This window comes from Chlorocebus sabaeus, chromosome 21, assembly GCF_047675955.1.
Source record: "Chlorocebus sabaeus isolate Y175 chromosome 21, mChlSab1.0.hap1, whole genome shotgun sequence".
Taxonomy (NCBI): Eukaryota; Metazoa; Chordata; class Mammalia; order Primates; family Cercopithecidae; genus Chlorocebus; species Chlorocebus sabaeus.
In genome coordinates this window covers 46,190,857-46,209,831 of record NC_132924.1, presented here as the reverse complement: position 1 = coordinate 46,209,831, position 18,975 = coordinate 46,190,857, and the positions used below count along the sequence as shown (strand labels likewise).

The following is an 18,975-nucleotide window of genomic DNA, read 5'->3' as shown; positions in this document are numbered from 1 at the left end:
TGCATGGTGAGTGAAGCAGAGGAAGCATCGCTTCATCTATCCTAATGTAGCTTAATGCTTCCGTAAGTGTTTTGAAAATCTTAACAACTAAATCATTAAATATAGTTTTTGTTTTCTACCAAAATATTTGGTGATTTATATATGTCAACATGATCTAAAATAGGATTGGTGTTGATATTAGTGTGTGTTGCATTTAATGAAAAGTTTTTATTTTATTAGGAGGATCAAGAAATGGCAAAGCCCATGGGCTCTGAGATCAATGGCCTTGGGTCAATGTATTAAGGTTCCGGCACATTAGCTCTGAGGGTTGGGCAAGTTGCTTAAATTTGTTTTGTTTTAGTTTCCTCTTTTGTAAAAGTGCTATGATAGAAATCACCAAGTTGGTTATTGTTTTAATTAAAGATAAAAGATATATGAGAATCCCTTAGGAATACCTAGTAAGAATCCAGTAAATACTAATTAATTGTTAATATTATTTAATAAAATGACAGGTTTTCAATGACTAGCAGGACTCACACACATATTTTGTTTTCCTGTGGCTGATTCCAGTGAAGAAGATTCAAAATCTTGAGTTCTTTAGGATTTGAAAAACAGCGAGAGAGCATCTTGTCAACTATAAAACATCTTCCTAGGCTGGGTGCGGTGGTTCATGCCTATAACCTCAGCACTTTGGGAGGCCGAGGTGAGAGGATGTCTTGAGCCCAGAAGTTCAAGAACAGCCTGGACAATAAAGTGAGACCCCAACTCTACAAAAAGTTTAAAAATGAGTCAAGAATGTTGGCATGTGTCTACAGACACAGTAACTCAGGAGGCTGAGGTGGATGGATGGCTTGAGTCTGAGAAGTGGAGGTTGCAGTGAGACAAGATCCCGCCACTGCACTCCAGCCTGGGTGACAGAGCAAGACCCTGTCTCAAAAGACAAAACAAAACAAACAAAAAATCTTCCTTACACCTTTAGTGAAATTCAGTGCTCATCTTTCACCCACAAGATTTTGGCAAAACCTCTCAGAGTAATATACTTAAGTACTTTCTGTTTCAGTTTTTGTTTTTTATACACATGGAAATATGTATTTAGAGTCACTAAAAAGACACGTGGTACTTAATTAAGATCTAAATAATATATATTGCCATTCCAAAGAGTTCCTGTTATGCTGTGGTTATGTATTTATTCTTATTTATCTCCATTCTCATAAAATATTCATCAATCTGTTTTCTTGGGATTAATAATCGTGTTTGTTGCATTTTCATTTGCCATTTTTCTTATGATATTTATTTAGTCAAAATATTAATCTATGATGGTAACAATGTACCTATATAGTTATTATCTGGTTTTATTAAATTATGAATTCCTGTACTATTCCTTTTTAGTAAAATTTTTGAATTTATTTTACAGATCTTTGCTATAAATATGATTTATATATCACTGCCTCCACTCAAATATCCTGTACTCAACCTCATTTACATTCTTTGTTTTCTCTTCCTACTCATTTGGTTTTATGCTTTACGTGCAGTTCACTTTGTCCTTTTACTTAGAGTCAGATTTTTTCCTCAGCAATATTTTCACCACGGTGGGAGCCATCAAATTCTGCATAGGGACTTATTTTTCCACTATATTCCTATATTTCTAAAGAAGAAAAGATCACTACTAATGAAATCTAATACTGATGAAATCAGATTTCTTGTTGATTTAACTACCACCTGCACATCTGGTGTATTTTTCTGGGGCTCTGCTGTTCTGTTTGTTTAACTCAGAGTATAAGCACTTCACATAGAAGACGTGTCTTCTTCATTCTTCAAACAGTTCCAAAACACAGAGCTGGCATTGAAAACTTATTCTAAAAGATGATGTAACACAAGCTATATATTTTGATAATATACAGTGGTGGGGTTTTTTATTACCAAGATTTGCAAATTTTGAGAGAATAAAACTATATACAGTACATACTTTAGGATACATACTTACGGCACAAAGTTACATTTTAGAAGTTATTTTAAGAAGTATGAGACTTCAATTGTTTAAAAAAAAAAAAAAAAAGAACAAAATCGAATTACCCATTAGTGTAAGAGAAGAAAGAACAAATCTGTTTTAGCAATTTTTTTCAAGTCATTTCCTAGGTTCTGGAAAAGACATTTCAATCTCTAAGCTGGAAAAGCATATTTTGATGGATTAATATTTAATTAAGATGAAAAGACAACAAAAGACATTTTAAAATATAGGCAAATGTATGAATTCTAATGGATTTTATTTCTTTTAAAACCTTTCATGTAAATCTTTAAAACTTCAAAATAAAAACTTTCAAGTGTTGAAGGAAGAAGGGAATATGGATAAGTTTGATTTACTAGAAAAAAATCAAATTCCATGATATTCACTTGGGGAAAAGAAATATAATTTTGTTTATTACAGTTGACAACTATTCATCTAGGAAAAGATCATTACTATCATGTCTAACTTCAGTATAAATCTAAAACACAGCCTGTCAATGGTCTCTGTGACAACTAAAATATTCATTTTCCAATAAATGCATCTGATTAAAGACAAAGATAATTCCATTACAATTTGATAAATAGAAATCAATATGGCATTCTTCATACAACCAAGGTTTCCTAGCTTTGGATGGTATTATATAATACATTTGTACAAATACACAAATATATTATATCTTTATAAGATCCTTTATGAAGCATTATTATCCCTAGTTAACAGTGAGAAAAAAAATTAAGTTCGTATGAGGGTAAGTAAATTTAACCCTGAATTTGGGTAAGGCAATTCTTATTACTACCAATGTATTTTAATTATTATTTACAGAAAATATAGTAATATTTATATGACTGCATTATATAAAATACATTACATAAACAGGTTGACAACAACATATGAATTCATAACTTTTTTACTTATGTGTCAGACTGCACCCTAAGTGTTTTGTCCATTTTTACTCATTTAAACCTCTCAGTTAGTCTGTGAAAATTATACTATTGTTATTTACATCTACAAAAAAGGAAACACAAGGGAGTGGCATAACTTGCTTAATATTACACAGTTAAAAAGTGGTAGCAATAGAATTTGAATCCAGGCAGTTTGGTTCCAGGGTCTATTATCTTACTCTCTGTTTACAGAGCCTGTCTCTTGGGGATGGATTTAGATGAACATTTCATTTCCTATCTTTTGCTCACTTGTGCTTTTCTCCGCAATTATTTCCTAGACAAATGCTTTGGAGTAAGAAAAATAAGTTATTCCTATTTTTATGGGAATGGGGGGCAATTTTATAGGAATTGGGGGGCATACTCTTTCTTTGTACCTTTAGAAAAAAAGAATCGGAATTCAAGAAATACATTACAAAATGAAGTTAAAATTAAAAAATTGTTTGGTTTTGAACAAATATAATAATTCCTTAGGAAATTAGTCAAATTCAAAAAATTATGCATTTCAAACTAATTACTTTGACATTTGAACTTACCTGACTGTTGGGTCCATCACTCTGGATTCCACAGCATGCTTCAATACCTGGCATATTACATAGGATACATTTTATATCTGGACTTTCTTCCCTCATTAGGATGTAAGCACCAAAAGGGTAATAACTTTAAAAAATTTTTAATTTTTGTGGGTACATAGTAGGTGTATGTATTTATGGGGTACATGAGATATTTTGGTCCAGGAATGCAATGTGTAACAGTCACATCATAAAAAATTGGATATCCATCACTGCACACATTTATCCTTTGGGTTACAAACAATTCAGTTATACTATTTTAGTTATTTTCAAGTGAACAATTAAATTATTGTTAACTATAAACTCCCAGGTGTGCTGTCAAATACAAGGTAGGGCAGCAACTTTTATTTGTTCACTGCTATAATCCTAGCAATTAGGAGGCTTTGTAGTATGTAGTGGGTGCTCACTTAATGTCTCATGAATGACTGAGTGCCTACTTTAAAGGGTTATTCTGGGAATTAAATAATACAATATACTCTGTTACTAACACAAAACACGTAGTCTAGTACCTAGCAATATAAAAAAACTTGTATTCAATAACAGTGGTAACATTTAAATAGTATTAAGAAACTGACAGTCACTCCTCTAAATTTTACACATTTAAGCTTTATACAAATCTTATGAGATGTATACTATTATTATTATTATTCCCATTTTATAGATGAAGAAACTAAGACACAGATTAAACTGCTCAAATCTCAGTTAATAAGTGTCAGTACAAAGAGCTGAGCTCAGGGAACTTGGCTCCAGAATCTACTGTTTTTACCACTATACTTGTTGCTTCTCCAAAGCCCTTCAGTGACACTTGAAATTTAATTTTCTATATTACTATTAGTACTTTTACTAGCATCATCATTTCAGAAATAAGAATTTTAAACAGAATCCCGTTTGATGTTTACGCATACAATACAGACTTTTCAGAAATTTGTAAATTTCAGAATTAATGGCAATGAGAGGACAGTTTATCAATTTTAGAACCTGCCCCTATTATTATTGTAATTAGTTGTTGATGTCTCTGATTCACAATAGAATAAACAATCAGTGACCGTACCTGTTATTAAGCAAGTATCTCAGGTACTTAGTGTAGGGTTGGTATAAGATAAGTGGTCTCAAATATTTGTTGAAAAAATAATACATAAGTAAATGTATTAATTCATTTATTCACAAATAAATGAATAAGTGAAGTCAATAGCTATAGGAATAAATATCTAAGTTGATGATTACTGCAAAAATCTTCATGTATCCTCTTAGTAATTCACACAGCCATCTTTCATTGTGCTATTTTAATATGATAAAACTAAATTTCATCATAATTATACTTGTTCAGTAAATGGAAGTGGATAGAATTCAACTTGATTTCACTTTTTTTGGTCTAAAATGGCTGTATTCAAATATTTTGTGTGCGAATGCATCATACATATTTAGTGAAAGAGACTTCCAAATTCTCTTTCTGAATAAAATTACTTCGGACAAAATCTGTTTTTTTCCAGATCATATTTAACCACATATTGTTCCAAAACAATCCTAAAGTCTACTCCAAATTTAAGTGTTTTCCCTCGTGTTTCCATCTGAAATGTCCCTAAACGTTTACATAAGCCTCCATCTTACTTTCTTTGAATTGGCTTATTTATTCATTTACTCATCTATACTTGGTTCCTGGACTTTAAAAGCATTTTCATTAGAATTGCTTCACAAAACTAGAAGATGAGTAAAATACATAAAATCTGTCTCAGAGAGGTTAATCCCAAAGTTATATGTGTGGTAAACAGTTGCACAGTGGTGCACACCTAGATCTTTTGATTCAAATTTTAATGCTCTTTCTGCTACGTAAGAGGAGAATACATTATGTTCCAAGGCTAAAAGAAAAACACTGCATATTTTGTGTCCATAAAAAGAATCAAAAGTAAGTTAAAGTTTATAATCTTTACTCCATTTATGCCTTCCAATTTAATTTTGATTACTCATTTCACAGCTTTTAATTAAATTTCTGGAGAATATTGCACAGCCATCCTCGGTTCTCCTAATTATTCTTGGAAATATTTCTATACTTTACAATCAATGTTCAAAAATAGACTAATGGAGATTCCTGACATCCCTATATTTTATTTTTGTTTATGACTTCCCTGTTTAATAACTCAATGAATTTATGCTTACAATCCCTTGGTAATAGCCATAATCTTTGTTTCAAATGTACTTTCTATACATTATCTACATATGGAATCTCAGAACCCCAAAGGAAAGTTAGTCTGTGTCTTTCAAAATGACTACAGTTGCTAGTGATAAGAATATGCTATTTCTCTGAGAAAGACCCCCTCAAATCAGGCATTTCGAGGGGAAATAATGGTGACCTTTCAGTTCATACATATATATATATATATATATATATATATATATATATATATATATTTTTTTTTTTTTTTTTTTTTTTTTTTTTTTTTGAGACGGAGTCTTGCTCTGTCGCCCAGGCTGGAGTGCAGTGGCCGGATCTCAGCTCACTGCAAGCTCCGCCTCCCGGGTTTACGCCGTTCTCCTGCCTCAGCCTCCCGAGTAGCTGGGACTACAGGCGCCCGCCACCTCGCCCGGCTAGTTTTTTGTATTTTTTAGTAGAGACGGGATTTCACCGTGTTAGCCAGGATGGTCTCGATCTCCTGACCTCGTGATCCACCCGTCTCGGCCTCCCAAAGTGCTGGGATTACAGGCTTGAGCCACCGCGCCCGGCCAGTTCATACATATTTTAAGTGGTTCTATGGACAAATGTTTAACATTTGACATGGGATGGCTCTTGTCACTGAAATAAACTCAGAGGAAAATGGTTAACATAGGTGCCATGTTTTTGGTTGAAACTAATGATAAGAGACTAAAAGGCATAGGAAAGTTGTTGGTGGGAACTCCAAGGCTTCTCTCGTAGGGGTGCTAAATAATCACACTTCAAGGACTGGGGAAAAGTAAGGGATCATGAGGGAAGACAAGAAAAATGGTAGTAACTCAGGCAAATACAAGGTAGAGCTTACCCTAAGTGATCCACTAAGAATACAATCACAATGTATTATTAGTAGTATATATTATTATATTTACAGACAGGGTCTCACACTGACACCCAGGCTGGAGTACAGTGGCACAATCATAGCTCACTGGAGCCTAAAATTCCTGGGCTCAGGTGATCTTACTGCCTCAGCCTTCTGAGCAGCTAGGATTGTAGGCATGTGCTACCACACCCAGCTAATTGTTCAATATTTTGTAAAGAAAAGGTCTCTCCATGTTGTCCAAGTTGGTCTTGAAACTCCTAGCCTCAAACTATCCTCCTGCCCTGGTCTCCATAGGCACTGAGAGTGCTACGATTACAGGTATGAGCCAGCATTACCTGTCATAGTGTATTTTTAAAATAAAGAATGAGTCATAACGTATAGTAAAGAGTTACAAAAATCTTAGGTATATTCTGATATCAAAAAACAAGTACAGAAGAATGTAAGTAATCTATTCATCAATGCAGACCACAATCCTGGCACCTTCACAAGTTAAAATAATTTCTCACCAATACATCTGTTTATTTCCTTTGTTTAAACTATGATTGAAATTAGGATAATCTAACTTCAGCTTCTAAAAAAAAGCCAGAAAGGAATGAATAACTTTAAGAGTCATATATAGGAGCTCACTTAATCAAAATGAAGTTGTGGGAATAAATATTTGTAACTGCACAAAAATTGTGAACACTACCTTGTTTGCATACAGAATGAGATGAATTTTAAAATGAATTAAGCAACGTTTTTGCTGAGAGAAAAAGTTAACAGTTTCAGGGGATAGTATGGATTGCTTATTACAACAATTTTAGATAATGATCCCGCTTTCAGGACTAAACTAAATTTTGTAACCTTAATGTATAATCAATGCCTCAGAATGAAATATAATAGTAAAAGGTACAACTGGATAAATTCTATATTTTAATTTTTTGATTATTATTATTAATTTTATTTTTATTTTTTTTAACTTTTAGATTCAGGGGCACATGTGCAGGTTTGTTCTATGTAAACTGTGTGTCATGAGGTTTGGTGTACAGATAATTTCATCCCCTTGGTAATAAGCATAATACCTGATAGGTACTTTCTTCTGATTTTCTCCCTTCTCTCACCCTCCATACTCAAGTTGGCTGCAGTGTCAGTGCTCCTCTCCTAGCATCCCTGTGTTCTCATTGTTTAACTCCCACTTATAAGTGAGAACATGTGGTATGTGGTTTTCTCTTCCTTAGTTTGCTTAGGATAATGTTCTCCAACTCTATCTATGTTGCTGCAAAGGACATGATCTCTTTTTTATGGCTGCATAGTATTCCATAGTGTATATATACCACATTTTCTTTATCTGGTCTACCATTGGTTGGTATTTATATTTATTCCATGTCTTTGCTATTGTGAATAGTGCTGCATTGAACATACACATGCATGTGTCTTTATAATAGAACAATTTATATTCCTTTGGGTATGTACTCAATAACTGGATTTCTGTGTCAAATGGTAATTCTAAGTTATTTGAGGAATTGTCAAACTGCTTTACACAATGGCTGAACTGACTTGCACTCCCACCAACAGTGTATAAGCATTCCTTTTTTTCTGCTACCTCACCAACATCTGTTATTTTTTGACTTTTTAATAATAGTCATTCTGACTAGTGTAAGATGGTATCTTACTGTGGTTTTGATTTTTATTTCTGTAATGATTAGTGATGTTGAGCTTTTTTCATATGAAAACTCTAATTTGTTATTCTATGTAATATATGAGGAGGCTGCCTATTTCAGTCAGGGTCCAATCAGGAGACAGAAACCACATTAGTAACTTGAATAAGGAAAAGTTAATATAAAGAATTATTAATGGGTAAAGAGGAATTTAACTACTAAAGAGGTAAGGAGGGAGGAATTCAATGTTACAGAAGTAGCAATCAAAGAATGTAGCTACTGCCTATAGAGCTGAGGGAGAGAGAATCGAGGAGGTACTTATACCTTTAGAAGAGTCCAACTCATGTACTCACACACTCACACCACCCCCAAGTCTAAGACTCAGACATCTCTGGAGAGGTTGTGGCTATGACTGGAACTCTGTTGGCAACAGAGAAATTTACTAAATAGAGTATATAGGTCCCAGAGTGTATGAGCTACAGCTAGTTTTTTTGGTGCGGCCCCCTGAATGGCAGAGAATCTTGCCAGAGTGTGTAGGCTACAGCTGAGCAAGAGGTGAAGTGTACCACATCCCTCACATACCAAACTTGTAAGTGCCAGATACAAAAGAGCATGCTGGAAAATGGAGGCAAGGTCTCTTTCTCATGTTCCGCCTTTGCAGTGTCCCTCCAACCCCTTAAATTGGCAAAGTCTAACATCAAGTCAGCTGGGAAGAGAGAAATGTCTACAGCATGCAGCTCTGACAATACAAGGAAGGGCAAAGAAGAATAGATTTGAAGAGAGGCCATAAATTAATAACTGGCATGCTGGCACTTCCCCATACTTGGTTGACACTGATACAGTTAAAAATAGTATAAAGTCACATATTTATACATAGAGTCACAAATCATAACCTCTCGTATTGTTTTTCTAAATTTGGTTATATACTGTAGCATTCTGCCTTAGAACTATAAACCAAGAAATTACATCGGTGACATTATTTATGAATTTAACTTTCTATAAAAGTATATATAGAGAAAAAGTATAAATTTTAAGTGTACAACTAACTCAATGAATTTTTACAAATATAAGAACTCATGTAAATACCTCCCAAGGCAAGGCAGAGTTTATTATCAGGACCCTGAAGGCCTTATTCTTGTTCCTCCCAAGCAGTAATTATCAGCTTTTAAAACTGCTTCCTTGAAAATCTTTACCTGTTTTCTTACATGTTTAGTATAACTAATAAAATGTACAAAGAAAAATAATATACTTTTTTTTTTATTTTTTCTTTTTTACTTTTTGAGACAGAGTCTCGCTCTGTCGCCCCAGGCTGGATGGCAATGGCATGGTATTGGCTTACTGTAACATCCGCCTCCCGGGTTCAAGCAATTCTCCTGTCTCAGCCTCCTGAGTAGCTGGGATTACAGGTATGCACCACCACACCTGCTAATTTTTGTATTTTTAATAGAGACGGGGTTTCACCATGTTGGTCAGGCTGGTCTCGAACTCCTGACCTTGTGATCCTCCAGCCTCGGCCTCCGAAAGTGCTGGGATTACAGGCGTGAGCCACTGCGCCCAGCCTAATGCACTATTTTTATGTGGAGGAAAAGAATGCACAAAGTTACTTGTTAAATTTAAGAACTATTTATCCTTCTATATATTTTTCTAAAATCATCAAAGCTGTCTATAATAGAACTATTGTATTGCCCTTGCTTTGTGTAATTTGACCATAATTAGCAATTTCTTTTTCATTCCAGAGGAAGAAAAAAATACATAAAGAGCATACAGAACTTCAATATCTTGGCATAGTGATAGAGATGGAATTCAAATGTTGAGAGTAAACTGTTTTCTGCTAACTGTCCCATAACTGAGAAAATGCAGCATATATGCAATAGAAACAAATGACAACGACAACAAATCCAGCAATGATTTGGAATCCTAAGGAAGCAATTTAAATACATGTAAAGACAAAATTTTAAATACATAATATATTGTTTCTTCAAAACTCACAGCATTTAACATACTAACAAATGTGAAATATGTTTTTGCTATATCATTCTGAAGTAGTGAAAAGAAAGTAATACATTGAATAGAAAAAGTAGGATTTTATTTTTATCTTACTATATTTTAAGATGACATATGTATTTTGAATTATTGAAACTTTTCATTTAAATAAATTTGACCAGTTATTCAGTTTGGACAGTATTCCAAGAGGGTCAAGAAATTGGATATTATATGGAAGTTTTTTTAGTCCTGTGTGTGTCTTGATTTCTAAAAACCCATTTTAATATTTTACAATATTATTTACAAATAAAATTTAAAAATTAAGCATTATATTGAAGGTTGATACATTTAAATAAATTACTTTTTTCCTACTAGCTTTCCATTACAAGTCAAAAGTCTTTGAACTTACGGTTTGGCTCCATAGCCTGAAGGTTGTGAATGTTTTTCCAGAAGGTTTTCAAAATTTTTTTAATGCCTGCCTTTTTTACTGGATTCAGTTCAAAATTTCTAATGAGAAGCACACTTTAAATAGCCTTGATGCCACATTTTTAATATGTTATTTTACTTTATTGCTCTTCCCAACTGAGAACACTTATAATCAACATTTTTAAGAGTTTTATATTGGTATTATTTTGTTGGTTCTTTGTTTCCTGTTATAATGGGCTTTCAAGGAGTAAACAAATTTGCAGATTTCCCAAATAAACAGATCCGTGTTGGGCAGTGTGGCATGAGGAAGGTTCTTGAAAATATGTAATATAGTACAATATAAATGCTTTCTGCAACACCCCTTTGTTGCATAGAAAATGAGGAAGATTGCCAATGAGTTCATTTTAGGAAAAAAACTACTCATTTGAAATAAAACACAAATATGTTATTACATAAACCATATTTATTCTTAATCATGTTTGATTTTGGAGTAGACTTTGCATTTATATATGAGGAAATAGTGTCAGGAACTGACCTATTATGTGTCAAAGACAAATGTTATCACACACAAAATTAATGACTTTTTCTAATTTATATATTCACTTCAAATTGTTCTAATCAATTAAGCCTTCATAGAGTTTCATTAAATGCACATGCTTAAGGTGGTTAACATAAACAATGCTATATTTAAAGTTTAACAGCCTTGAGCATAACACAAATCCATGCTACTCCTAATTCCTTCATCCTTGCTTGGGAAGGATATTTGGTCACATTTACTCCTACACAGATAACTCAGTTATTCACCCTGATCTCTGGTCTCTTCTGTCCATCTGCCATCTATTTATTATTATTATTCCAGTTTCCTTCCTCTTCCTTCCTTCCTCCCCACCCACTCAACCAACCACCCACTGAAATCCTGAGTTCTGCTCTTCAGTAGTTTTTCAAGATTAGTACTTTCCCGCTCTTCCCTTCAGAAATACTTTGGCATGTTTTTTCTCCTCAGAGACCACTTGCTCACCTTAGCTCTACAACTATTTCTCAGCCCCTACATATCCCTACAGAGGTTCAGATCTAGATTTGTTCCTCATTCTTCCATTTCCCTTTCTATAACAAAATATTTCTTTGGAAGTGCAGCCAAGAATCCCAAAAAGCAAATTCAGTGAACCAGTGCAGTAAGAGGGCTTTTGCAGATGAGACATTTTGCAAAACTATGGTAACAGAAAAAGTGCATATGGTCAGGGCCTAGCTGATTGCATTTTCATTTGTAATGTGGAAGTACTGCCAACACATTGAATTAAGTTTACTATAGTAGAATACATTACTTAAAATTCCATTCTGTTGCAGAGTCCTGAATGACCCTCAATAATTGGGCTGTGAAGTTTGATATTGTGTATATTTTTAGACTCTACAAAGCTTGTGATAATAACAATAATGGAAGGCAATATATTAAAATGCAATACTGCTATAAACATGCATGTGCAAGTATCTTTTTCATATAATGATTCATTTTCCTCTGGGTAAAGAAGGAAAAGTAGATTCCACTGGAATTACTGGATCAATTACAGATCAAACAGTAGTGGATCTACCTTTCCTTCTTTAAGGAATCTCCACACTGTTTTCCATAGAGGTTGTACTAGTTTATCCTTCCTACCAACAGTGTAAGAGGGTTCCCTTTTCACTGCAAAAATATGAAACCAGCCCAAATGCCCATCAAGAAATGAGCAGATAAAGAAAATGTGATATATATTTAGCATCGAATACTACTCAACCATAAAAAGGAATGAAATAATGGCATTTTTAGCAACCCAGATGGAACTGGAGACTATTATTCTAAGTGAAGTGACTCAGGAATGGAAAACCAAGCATCATATGTTCTCACTCATATGTGGGAGCTAAGCTAAGAGGACACAAAGGCATAAGAACGATACATTGGACTTTAGGGACTCGGGGGAGAGGGCGGGGGTGGCAAGGGATAAAAGATTACACATTGGGTACAGGGTACACTGCTCGAGTGATAGGTGCACCAGAATCTCAGAAATCAAAACTAAAGAACTTATTCACATAACCAAACACCACCTGCTCCCCAAAAACCTATTGAAATAAAAAATTAAACACAAACAAACAAAAAAACCTTTTATCCTAACAGCCAAATGTTAGGAACTTGTTTGGGTTCTGACTAATAAATATCCCCATAACAATTAAAATTTTCATTAAAAACCAAATGGTAAATGATTTAAAAAGCAATGCTATAGCCGTCACTTTCTAATCCTTTTTAAAATTAGAAAGAAGTGAAAAAAATGTACTTCCAATAATTTCATATCCTTTTAAAATATGGCTTCAGATTTTCTCCACTTAAATTGCAAAGTAAACTTTCATTATTAACTTTTATATCCAATAAAACATCCTATTTTATTCCTGTATTTATCCATTCAATAATTATTTACTGAATATATACTATGTACCAAACACAGTTCAACCTAAGTTAACAAAAAGTCCTCATTCGCAGCTTACCATGGGCCATACGATGGAACCAGTAGTAGCCAAAGTCAACTCCAAAGAAGGTTAAATACCAAGTCCATGGAGAATCCCAAGGCAAACTGAACAGCCTGTAGTTCTCCCAGATGTAAATATAACTGGTCAGTTCAATGCTCCTGAAAAATAGACTGGAAGATAAAATTCACAATCAGTGATTATATAACATTTTAGAAATAAAATTATGCTAAAATGTTTTAGATAACATTTAAAATTAATGTCTTCATATGAAAAAATGAAACTCTTTCTTCTACTTTGTTTCTTCTCTGTCATTCTTTTTAAAGGCTCAAATTCCTTAGTATCAAAATCATTCCCAGGAAGCTTTATTTTATTTCATAGGCATTATGGATGCCAGCTGTTTGTGCTCTCAACTTTATGAAATTTAAAAGGCCATTTTTTCATGTCTCTTAAAATATTTTTCATTGAGCCCATGCAACATAAATATGACAAGACTACAACTTAATTTCTATGATTGTCATTTCTAAATTTTACTGAAGTATATATGAAGAATGCTTTATAAAGGGAATAAAACTAGGCTTTTCAAAATATTAGGAAAAGAATTTCCTTAGATGTAAGGTATACGAACCTAATTAAAATAAACAATTGTTTCTAAAACTCAGACACTAGACTATATCTTGCCACCTATTTATCAAACTTCTGCAAATTCTTATTTTCAGTAACTTTTAAAAACCTACAAAATATACTTTAATTTTAGAAAGTATATTATTTTTTCTTTCAAGTTTTATGTGATCAAATTTAAGGTTAGCTTCTAGATTATTTGTTTTGTCTCTTTTATCAATTTGAGTTGACTTTTTCTTCTATTTTTATTTTTAAATATAAAAAGAATTAATCATTCTGGTTGATAAAGATATATTTATAAGTCATCAACAAGTTTGGTGCTGAAAATTCTGAGAAACATCTTAAATATTCTAATTTTAGATAAAAGTGGAAGAAGTGGTGCAGATTATTATACTACTAAAATTTTTTATTTTTACAGTATTTCCCTTTACAGAGTCAGTTTCTGCAAATTAGCATTTTACTGGTTCTTTTAAAGATCCAGCTCTTTAATTTTATTCTTGAATTTAACTATCATATGAATTTAACTGTGATTTAATAACTTTAAAACAACCTCTTATACTTTAATATTTTAAAGTATTATTATTTAATCTGTAAAACTAGGCTATCTTATAACATCATTAATGTACATAACTGAGAGAAATGCCAAATGCTTACAATTTTGAACAAGAGTACACATCACCACACATTAAAAAACTCAATTTCCAATTTGAGATTACATGGTTGGAAGAACCAGTTTTGTCCATGTGTTCAAGTCCTTGACCCAAAGGAATTGCTCATCCTGTACCCCTACTACAATGTCAATCTGAGTGATACTCTGAGTACTCCAGAAACCACTGCTGCAGTGGCCCTGAGACTGCTTGTGGGCCTTCATTTAAAACCTGCCTTCCAAGTTTTTATGAAGGTATGTTAGTCAAAGTAGGGGGTTAGAACAAATTATACTGTAAAGCTCGTTAGCTTGGTTGGTTACTTTTATATATTTAGATGAGGGCTTCACAACAGTGCCCCTGTTGACATTTGGACAGGATAGTTCTTTGTTGGAAGAGGTTGTTTGGTGCAAAAGTTTACTGAAACTATGAAATCTTAAAATTGCTCACTATTGTTTATTAATAGGGGTTACCCATATAAAATTCAAGTTTTAGGTTAAAAATGACAATATCAGTTTTATATGCTTCAATATAACCATTTCTCTAAAACAGGAATTCTTAACTTTAACACTACTGCCATTTGGGCCAAATACTTTTCTGTTTCGAAGGCCTTTCGTGTGCATCATTGAATGTATTCCAGCATTGCTGTTCTTTAGCACCTAGATTTAGGACCCCTCCTTCTCACCCCAGCTATGATTACAAAAATGTCTCCAGATATTTCCAAGTGTTTCCTGGGGAGTAAAAATTTCCCCAGTTGATAACCTCTGCCTTAAGACAACTGATCCAGAAAAATAGATTAAAACAAAATGTAGTAGAAAGTTGAAATCATCTATAGCTGAATGGCTTAAGTATTAGCACACAGTATCAAAGCAGATTCCTCCATGGATTCAGGCAGTCATTCAGTGAATTCATATGAAGAGCCTACTAAGCACAGTACAAGACACAAGAACACACTATTAAACAGGGCAAATGCCACCAGCCTTATAAATGTTCCCTCAATTTAATACCTTTTTAAAAAAATATGCTATGTTTCTTGTCAGCTCCAGTGAAAACGGAAATAGGCATTAAGATACCAAGATCTCAATAACAGACTGAAGGTCCTGGAAAAACTTCCATTTGTTAAAATAAAAAAAATAAATAAATACAATTAAATCAATCAATCAATAAAAATTTTTAAAAACCTGCCTGAAATTGAAATACTTTTCTATTTCCTGTACAGGTGCCAGGTCTTGAGCAGACACCCAATTTATTACTCCGTCAACTGACTTATTAGGATTGACACAAATTGAGCTGAAATATGCTTGACATACTACAGTCAAGCCTTCCCCCCACCACATCCCACACACATTAGCATGAAGCCTAACTTCCCTCAAGACACGAAGAAGGAGGGGAGAAGCTGTGAGAGTTATATTCCCTGCTTTCTATCAGCAAAATTAATTTGATATTCTATTATTACATATATGAAAGAATAGCCATGGAGTGCCCACAACTAAAAGTAATTCACCTAAGCAATACAGCTGGGAAATGATTATCAAGCTCTGGAAAGCCCTGGATTGCAGAAAATAGCACCTACATTTTCAGAAATGTTCCCACCAGACCTTGAATCATAAACCAAAGTTCCTTCCTCTTTCTCTCCTCAATCCCCCTTACCCCTTCCACCCTGCAATCTCAGCACATGACTCTGCATCCTGGAATTTAAACTCTCTAAACTCCATCCTGCGGGAAGAGGCATATATAATATGTACGTATATAGTAAGCTTACTTTATCACATGAAGATGGAATATTGGGTAGCACAGGGGCTTGGAATTCCCAAATACTAGATCCCTTTTATGCCTTAAGTTTGAATGTAAGACCAGGAAAGTGATCTAAATGTAAAGAGACATTAGAATTCCTCTAATTAGCAACCTGCGTATAGAGAGGCTTTCCTTCCATTGTCCTATTTTCTACATGAATTCCCCCAAACAGCAGTTTTCTCTTGGGTCTGAAGTATATGTTTCAGCAAATGAAAAGTAGCTTATTTCTCTAACTAGTGATCTGATTTTCTGCGTGTTTTACAAAACATTTTTCTCTCATCACTAGAAATTTGTCAATGTTCAGTTACTATAAAAAAGCTGCTAAGTTACAAAATTACGATTTAGTATTAATCCCCATTTTTTACAAAATAAAATTCAGTTTTAATGCTAATATTAAAAAATAATCAATAAATCAGAAATAAATGTTATTTGGGGATTGAGAATTAGAAACAAATGAGTTTTCAAAGTCATCTCCATCTGAGTCTACCCATCGCCAGGAATAGAAGTGTGAGAGTGGTCATGACGTTCACCCGTTCAGTATCTAAGGCTAATTTAAGGTATGAGATAATTAGGCTGAATGAGCCCTAAAATGACTCTCAGGTTGTTGTCATTAAGAAAGTAAGTGACATTTGAAGTAATGCTCTCACTGCAACCTCCTAAAATAACAGAGCAAGTTTCAGAGTAAGTAGACTTATGTACTATACTCATACGAATCTGCCAATTTATATTATTCCATAACTGTCATTATAGCTGAGTGTTCTGATTTGGTCAGATTATACAAAACAAAACAAAAAAAAAAATTAGATATTTTTATTTCAAATACTCTTGTTTTATGAGCCAGAAAATAAATGAATATTTAAACAAGATTATTACAAATATCCTTAAAACTCCAAAAAGTTACAAATAAATTAATGTATTGGATCATATATATATATATGTGTGTGTGTATATATATTTTGGATCATATGTGTGTATATCTATAGGATCATATATATGTATATATGTTGGATCATATATATATGCATATATATTGGATCACACACACATATATACATTTATGTAGAGAGAGTGAGAGAGATTTTTCTGCGAAATGTTGTTATTTATTTACTTCAAAATCTCTTCAACTGAATCCGGGAGTTTGCACTGCCTGTCTGTAAAGCTACTGCCACTTTTGCTCCATCTAGTGGAATATTGATTTTTGCTTGGTAATAATAAGATAGATAATATTACCTTTACCGTCTGCAAACAAATAAAATCTGTACTACTAATTCTTATTGTTAAATGGTATTAGGTTCATAAAACAATCACTTAATTTAATTTCTTCATAACAGAAACCATAAAACCATAAACCTTTAAAAACACAATGTGATAGATTTGGAAGAAATGAATTTGCCACATTCTTTACTTTGCAGGAAATGTATTACTCGATTGAATAAACACACAAGTCCAGACTAATAAGCAGTGAACCTTGCATTCACTAGGGAAGTTTCGTCTAATAGCAGTTTGTGAAGTTACGCAATTAATAACAAAGGCAAAGTCTATTTATTAGTTTTTTAATGCAAATGTTAAGAGGAAATGAGACATTCTCTCAGATATAATTAACAAACCAACAAATTTTTAAAATCTATTTTCCTTACATGGGGATTTTTAATAATTATTTCTAAATTAACAAATTTTAGTATTAATAATAAAGCATTATTATTAACATTGCATAGATTCATTTATCTCTTATTTTGGACAATGAATTGCTGCTTATTAAAGTCATCATCCAAAATTATACACATTCATTTGTTTGATCTGATTTGCCAAGGCAACATTTAGCCATTCATGTTAAAGCCCCTAGTATAAAAACCCAGTATACAATTTTTCTATATTCTCTGGCCCCATCCCAAAGAGTCAAAAATATTTTTAAAAGGTTTAATTTCCTTCTTTTAAATTTTTTTTTTTTTTTTTTTTTTTGGTGAATTGAAACTTTCTTGTCAGGAATGGAAAATTCCATGGCAGGCATGGCCAGTAAAAGTATGCATATATATGGGTGAACATTGTGGAGCTAGCTCCATAGTAAAAATTGGCAGTGACCCATATGTATTAAAAGTGGAGTGTCCCCAACTTTATTTGAAAATTTACCTACTTAAATTATCCCTCTAACCTATTGCAATTTGATTTATAATCTGCTGTTTCAACAGAATAAATGAACCCATTAAAAACAAACATACTGTAGATATTTATATCAGGAATAAAACTTCTCTGGGGAGGATGCAATTTATGGAAGTAGAAACATTGGAAGGAAGTAACAAATTGAAGTCCCGGTTTTCTAATGAAGGATTGGAAATTGAGTTCTGCTTAAACAGGCAGGAAAAAAAAAATGTGATTATTTTTCACTCATTAACATTTAAGTCAGTAGCAGGATATTTCACAAGTTTTAGATACGTTTGCTTGAACAATAGATTTTGTAAATACTTTGTTAAATAAAGTTTAATTTTTTTGCAGTCACATATGCGATTAATTGTTAGAAAGGCAGATTATTTGCATGATACACTGTGTTTATCTAGAATACATAGACATATCTTTTTATAACTAGGACTAGTATCTGATTAGAAAGGCTGCCTACTGGATGATAGGCTGTCTACTGGATTTCAGAAGAGCAAAACAGATGCAAGCTTGCCCAGAATCTGTTTCTTAGGACAGATGGACTTTTATTACAGACCATGGTCTGTCCAACAGACTTGTAAACAAGATATAATCTTCTCCATCGTTAATATTTTCCTTGACATAAAGATTTGAAAGAGGTAGCATGTGTCTTTTCTATCACCATGGTAAGCACACTATTAATCTTTAAGGTACCTGAAATTTTATGTAA

General features: G+C 33.1%; 1 protein-coding gene across 1 annotated transcript in view; it reads right to left on the bottom strand.

Moving 5' to 3' along the window:
* AGMO (alkylglycerol monooxygenase) overlaps positions 1–18,975 on the bottom strand; it is a 352,083-nt gene that overhangs the window by 328,310 nt on the left and 4,798 nt on the right. Inside the window, exon 3 of the mRNA XM_007981992.3 lies at positions 13,078–13,229. Coding sequence (XP_007980183.1) covers positions 13,078–13,229 — 152 coding nt within the window. The remainder of the gene's footprint in view (positions 1–13,077; positions 13,230–18,975) is intronic.